The 6,760-nt window shown below is 43.1% G+C and overlaps 1 protein-coding gene across 2 annotated transcripts in view; it reads right to left on the reverse strand.

Moving 5' to 3' along the window:
* The window catches only part of fam160b1 (family with sequence similarity 160 member B1), a 29,491-nt gene extending 26,104 nt beyond the window's left edge, over positions 1-3,387 (reverse strand). Inside the window, exons 1-2 of one of the 2 annotated variants that reach the window (XM_034184329.1) lie at positions 3,091-3,387; positions 850-928 (exon numbers count right to left, since the gene is read on the reverse strand). In XM_034184329.1, coding sequence (XP_034040220.1) covers positions 850-928; positions 3,091-3,135 — 124 coding nt within the window. In that variant the 5' untranslated portion in view covers positions 3,136-3,387. The remainder of the gene's footprint in view (positions 1-849; positions 929-3,090) is intronic. The other variant, XM_034184330.1, reaches the window with a different exon arrangement.
* Between the last annotated feature and the right edge of the window lie 3,373 nt (positions 3,388-6,760).

Consider the following 6,760-nt stretch of genomic DNA (forward strand, 5'->3'; position numbering starts at 1 on the left):
TTAAAATTTACACTGAAAACCAGCTGAATTTCTCGAATGGTGTCCACTCAGATGTGCCTCACAGTTTTTGAAAAAATTCTGATCAAGCACAGCCCCAGTCTCTCAGCAACTTCTCAGACAATGAAAATCCGACGAGGGGGCTGGACCACTCCTTCCACAAGGCGTGCTCACAGGCGAATGACGTCACCGACAGGCGTGAAAAAACTCACGCATGCGCACGAGGGTTCAAGCTTGGCTGATGTAATCACACGTGATTCAAATCCATATAGTTTTTAAAAAAATAAAACTGTCGGTTTCTTTTCTAATAGACCTCGTATTCTGAGTTGTTTTCATTTAAAGTTATATGGTATCTGATGAATTCCTGCTTTTTCTACAGCCAAATTTACTTTCTCATTCAAGTCCTGTGTTTCTGTGAGAATGTCTTACTGGCTACTTGATCAAGACTAGCTAACTAGCTCCTGGCTTGTTCTACGGTGCACTTTTTGGTCCAGTATGTGGCACTGTCCCACTGGAAAACAAAAGGTGAGCAGAGACAGGACCAACATGCTGCAGCACAGCAATAAAAACACTAAAGAAGCCCCAGTTTCAATGTAAACAAAAATTAATCAATAAAAATACTAGTATGTCACCAACAATATTACCATTTACTCTCGGTATGTTCCTCAAAAAAATAAATGTCAAATATCCAGTCCAGTGGACACTTGATAGTTAAGACAGAGAAGAGTCATGCAGTCATCACCAAACATCACTCATGCACTTCCATGATCAGCAGAAAAAAGTAACACTCAACAGTCCATCTCTTTTCATGACCAAAACAATGTAGCAGCTTACATTTCAGCCATTCCTTACCAGATGTTTCAATGTAATAATGTGTAATGGCCTTCCAGTGATAAACAAAGTCTTCCTGCAAGGGCAGTGAAGGGGCCAGCTGAAAAGATAAAAACAGCAAACAACCAATGTCTCATTTATTTACAAAGCACATAAAACACACACACAACCAACCAACGTCTGTGCTGTATGAGATGTTCAAACTTTAATGCACTTTTTTCATGAATAACTCATGAATACTTATCATTGGTTATTTTGGAAAAAAGATGTTTATTGACCTGTATTTAAATAAGTTTCTCCAAAAAGTATAAAAAGTACCATTTACAATTTTGTTCTCATTTCAAGAATATCTGAAATTTGTGTGTGTGGATTTCTGAGTTGGTTCTCTTAAGATGCATGGATTTTATTACTGGATGTAAATTTATTATTAAAATTATTGTAATCAAGAGTAATTTTCATGCTGAGATTTTATCAGACCTTCCACATTAGCTTTAATATATCTGAGGTGGAACACAACATCAATATATAGAAAGTTAAGGGCAGAAATATTTTTCATCATGTTAAAATGTAATTTTTTTTGTATATTCCCCATTTTCGCAGTGGCAGGTGGACTCACCGTGTGCACCTCATAAAGCCGCCATTACATTGAATGTCTAATATAAATAATTAAAAAAAAATCTCTGTGATTTTGTTGTGTGAGTGATAGAGAGACTGCACTCCAGCGTATGAATTTCATGGCTGCCATGGCCCCACTCTGACTGGAACACCTTGAAAATGTTTCATACACCCGTGTTCCGAGTCCAATTTCCAGCTACTTTGTGTCTGTGTACTTATGTGAACGTCACACGACATCACATAATTTGAAGCATAGGTTGCAGTGTGATGCTTTGAATCAAAGTTTTACAGACCCGTCCAACATCCTCGTGTTCCAAATATGTTGTGAAGCTGACCTATTCCCAAATGGGACCAGGACCACACTGGAATTGCGCTACTGTACAAGACACCTCAGAGTGCTCAAAGCTGTGGTCCAAGTTTTGTTCAAATTTCCAAATGTTTTATGCATTTTACAACAATTATACCCAAACCTAGACCCTTATTGTAATCCTAACACAAAACAATCTGCAAAGTTGCTAGACAGCTTAGACACGTTTAAACCCTTGTTCCAGCTCCAAACGTGCTTTCAGAAATGGCAATCATATTTGTGTGTGCATTCCACTTTTACCCAGTTCACACTAGGCTGTTGAACTTGATTTGCTTCAACTGCGTGGTGGAGAGCAACCAGTGGATTAACACACAGCGCCGTGACTATTTTTAAGAATACACAAACACACTGCTTCACTTTAAATATGCAGTCAGATTTCAGATGATCAGTGTGAACCATCTTTCTTTTAAAAGGCTTCATTTTCCATGTGAACCAAAAGGCTGGACCAAATTTTTATCAATACAAATGCATGTAGTGTTACACCCGTATAACCTGGTGAGTTATACGATGATAGCAGCGATTGTTCTTCAACTGTCATGTTAATAACCTGGCAGAGATGAACTAACTTATCTATTCCTTCACTGCATTTTAGAGGGTATATATGTCTAGGTTGTTTAAAAAAAATGTGTGTGTGGCTGCAACACGGACAATGATGCATTTTGGGATTGTGCTGCTGTCCTTAGAACCATCTCTGGTTGTGAACTGAAACCTTCCGGTTTTCATCAAGCCCTCACATCGCTAGTGTGAAACCATCAATAGAGTGTTCCAATAAATATAAAGGACCTGTTTCCTTCAAAAGGTCTGACATTACGCTACACGTAAAGACAGTGACGACGACGACAACAACAACAACGAGCAGTGGATGAAATAGCAAAACCTGCTGCTTTTGTTGTCGATTTGTTCGCTGTGACATTAATATTAACGTTTGCGCAACATGACAGAAGTCTGTCCTAACATTTCAACACACCTCCTGATACAGACTGGAAGGAAGAAAAAAACAGACTGTTAGCGTTAGCCTAGCATACACTAAGGCTAACGCTAGCGGCTAACGAGTTTACCTTGCTGAGCAGGTGAGCTGGTTCAGGTAACAAATGTTAAGCACTGACACAGACACGTCTCTAATTATGGAAAACCAAATGTGACAAAATGCCATCATCAACCAAGGCTAATATGCTAATGTTAGCATGCTAGTTAGCGTCCTGTCTCTAATACTGACGGCAGGTAACAAACAAAAGCAGCACACAAGACCAACACATGATCATCTGGCATTACAAACTCACTGCTTCCACTGCGTGCTGGAGAATGGAGGTGAATTTTGAGAACATTTTGTTCTTCGACTGGACAAGTTTTTCCCGAGAAGACCGAGAGAATTCCTCTATCTTCTTCTTCCTGTTGCTGCCGCCGCGATCCAGAGTGGAGGTTTCATATAACGACCCTTGTAACAAAAGAACAGATACAGGTAATAAAATCGTAAATGGTTCCGGACGGGAGGAATCCTCGGGCCTGTGTTAAAGCGCTGTAAACAACAAGAACGTCTACTGAGCCAACGTAACGTGGCACTTCACCGGCCGCTAAAACCCGCCTACGACACACCAGAGCCGCTACAATACATGAGACACGATAGCACCGCCACAAAACACTACCGCTTACAACCGCCAGGTGCCGCTGGATCACAAGAGAAAGGCGTTTGTTGCGGTCAGTGCAAATGAAAGACAAAAGCGTTTTAGGTTCATTTGAACAATGACCTGCATAATTTTAGGTTTCAAATCAGAAGTGCGAGTTGTAAAATGCAACGCATACATTTTCCTTAAAGTGGCCACACATTAAAAAAGGTAATTGTTCTGGAGTTTCCGCCAACTTTATGAGGTTTTAGCTCAGGTTCAGATCAGCAGTCATCCCAGACCGGACAAAACACATATCGGGCGACGTGCACGGAATTCCACCGGTGGCTTCAAGTGATGATATGAACAGACATGACCATGGAGTAGTTGTGAAATAAGTAGGTTGCCGTGTTCCAAGGCACGCCCTGTTTCTGGAAGTCACGCAGGCTGTCCATCGCGCAGTCCAGCCAAAACGCACACCGAATGTGCCCCTGCGTTTAATCCGGATCGATGTGAGCCTAAAACACATCACATCTGGACGGAGAAGCACAGAATCTACTTACCGGGCATGTCTGCTGGAGGTGAGTGTCTGCCGCAGAATTCTTCACACCAGTACGTGCAGAGAGGGGGAGAAAAGTGAGTTTTTGAAGGAGGGGATCTGTGCTGGAGGATGGATGCAGCGGAGAAGAAGAGCCTGGTGTTTATGGACATTCAGGCTGTGTGTTTCTGAAAGTGGGTTCCACAACTTTGTGTTCAACACCTTTAGAAATACAACCAATCACGGTTGCAAGATTACACTGCTGCAAAATCAAAACAGCTGGAGAAGTGGCTGCATTATATGGTATGTTTTCAGAATTATCATCTGAGAACCTGCCTTTCATTCCTTAAAGAAGTCGCAGTTTTCTTTAATTATTTATTGAAATAGTACTTCTGAGCACTGAAAAAGATCCTGTGCAAAATAAAACGCTTCCCTGAAGCTAGAGGTGGGCGATACCGTGAATTTTGGTATTGATCCGATACCAAGTAAGTACAGGCCCAGTATCGCCGATACTGATACTTTTTCACATTTAAGCTTCATAGATCCAAAGGATCCATAAGACCTATGATAGAATTTCGCCAAACATTGTACGTGACAACAAAATACTTTATCACAAACAACATTTTTGTTTAAAAAATATCACTCAACATAACTTAAAACAAAATCTCCTCAGGTAGAGGGCTGACAAACCACAATACAAGGGTGCGCTGCTCTGTGTTGTGTGACACAGCGCAGCTCTTACAGAGAGTAGACTTTGATGAATCTGCATGTGCAGCAGTCAGTGCATGCAGAAGAGAAAAAAAGCTTGAGTATTGATCTTTTACATGAGGATCATTCAATATCAATACCAGCGTTGGTATCGATATTATCGATATTAGGATCGATCCGCCCACCTCTACCTGAAGCAGTTAAGGTAGAGATTTAATAGGAACAGTGGCTCCAATCAATCAATCAATCAATTTTATTTATATAGCGCCAAATCACAACAAACAGTTGCCCCAAGGCGCTTTATATTGTAAGGCAAGGCCATACAATAATTACGTAAAAACCCCAACGGTCAAATGCCTTGAGCACCTTCCATGGTACTCCATCCGGGCCTGAAGCCTTCCTGGGGTTCACAGCCCGGAGCACTCGTCTCACGTCCTCAGCCGCTAGAGTAAGTGGGGGGGAACTGGAGGCTGGAATGGGTTGTAGTGGGGGTTGGGGTGTTGTGGTTGACTGCTGTGCCTGAGACTCAAACCGGGCATAGAAGCTGTTCAGCTCCTCTGCTAGTGCCTGATCTGAGTTCCCTGGTGTCGCAGCACAGCCTCTGTAATTGGTGATCGACTTGTATGCCCTGCCACACCTATCGGGGGTTATTAAGCTGGTCCTCTATCCTGCTCTTATGCTCCGCTTTGGCGGTCTTGATGCCTCTCCTCAGGTCAGCACGGGTGGTGTTGTATAGTGCTCTGTCTCCCGATCTGAAGGCTGTGTCCCAGTCCCGGAGGAGTGTGCAGACCTGGCTAGTCATCCATGGTATTTGGTTTGGAAACACCAGAATGTTCTTTTCCACAGTAACCATTTCAATGCAGTACTTTATGTAGGACATTACTGTGTCTGTGAATGTAGCCAGGTCTTCATGGTAAAAGGCTTCCCACTGTGTCTGGTCAAAGCAGTCCTGCAGTCGGGCGAGGGCAGCATCAGGCCAGGTGTTAATGGTCAGCCGTAAGCGGGTGTAAGCGGGGGTGAGAAACAGGGAGAGGTGATCTGACTGGCCCAGGTGGGGGAGGGGTATGGCTCTGTATGCTCTCTTGATGTTGGTATAAACATGGTCCAGAGTGTTTTCCACTCTTGTAGGGCATTCCATGTGTTGGTGAAATTTTGGTAAAACAGTTTTAAGATTTGCCTTATTAAAGTCACCCGCAATGATGTGAACGCCATTTGGATAGGCATTCTGTTGTTTGTTTATGGCGTTTAACAGCAGGGAAAGAGCTATGTTTACATTAGCATCCGGTGGAATGTAGACTGCCGTGATGACCACAGCAGCTAGCTCTCTAGGCAGGTAGAATGGTCTGCATCTCACTGACATAAACTCTACGTCAGGAGAACAGTGTCTGACCAGAACAGTACTATTTTTGCACCAACCTTCATGTATATAGATGCAGTGGCCCCCACCTCTGTTTTTCCCTGAGTCGCTGTTCTTGTCCCATCTGTGTAGCGTGCGGCCTGCTAGCTGCGCTGAAGCATCGGGGTTTGTGCATGTAGCCATGTCTCTGTGATTATAAGTGCGCAGCACTCCTGAATGTAGCGATTCCCAGCCAGCTGTAGTTCCAAATTGTCCGTTTTGTGTACTAAGGATCTGGCATTTGAGAGAAAAGGCTTGGCAGCGGTGGTTTGAGTGGCTGTTTCCTTAGTTTATGCAGCAGTCCAGCCCTGCAGCCCCGTTTTTGCTTTCTCTCGTGACACCGCCTGCGTCGCTTGCCGGCCCCGATAACAATCCATGGAGATCCCGCTGGTCTCGCTATCTCGTCTGGGATGTTGTGAGTTTGCTGAAAGTTGCTGCAGATGGTAGTTTTCTGTTGAAAACCGATGTTTATTAAGTCCACCCGGTCGTACTGTTTGTAAAAGTCCATAAGTGACGTACAAGATTCCAAAACAACACACAAAAGACACAAAAAGGTGCACAAATAGGGAGAGCTGTAAGCCACTGTGTCTGCGCGCTGCGCCATCTTGGAAGAAATGCATGTAAAGGCATGTAAAATAACATCCATGAACTCCTGGAAATAATGTATTCTTACTTTTTCCAATGTAACAAATCCATCTCTGTGTCCA

The sequence above is a fragment of the Thalassophryne amazonica genome, chromosome 13 (assembly GCF_902500255.1).
Source record: "Thalassophryne amazonica chromosome 13, fThaAma1.1, whole genome shotgun sequence".
Taxonomy (NCBI): Eukaryota; Metazoa; Chordata; class Actinopteri; order Batrachoidiformes; family Batrachoididae; genus Thalassophryne; species Thalassophryne amazonica.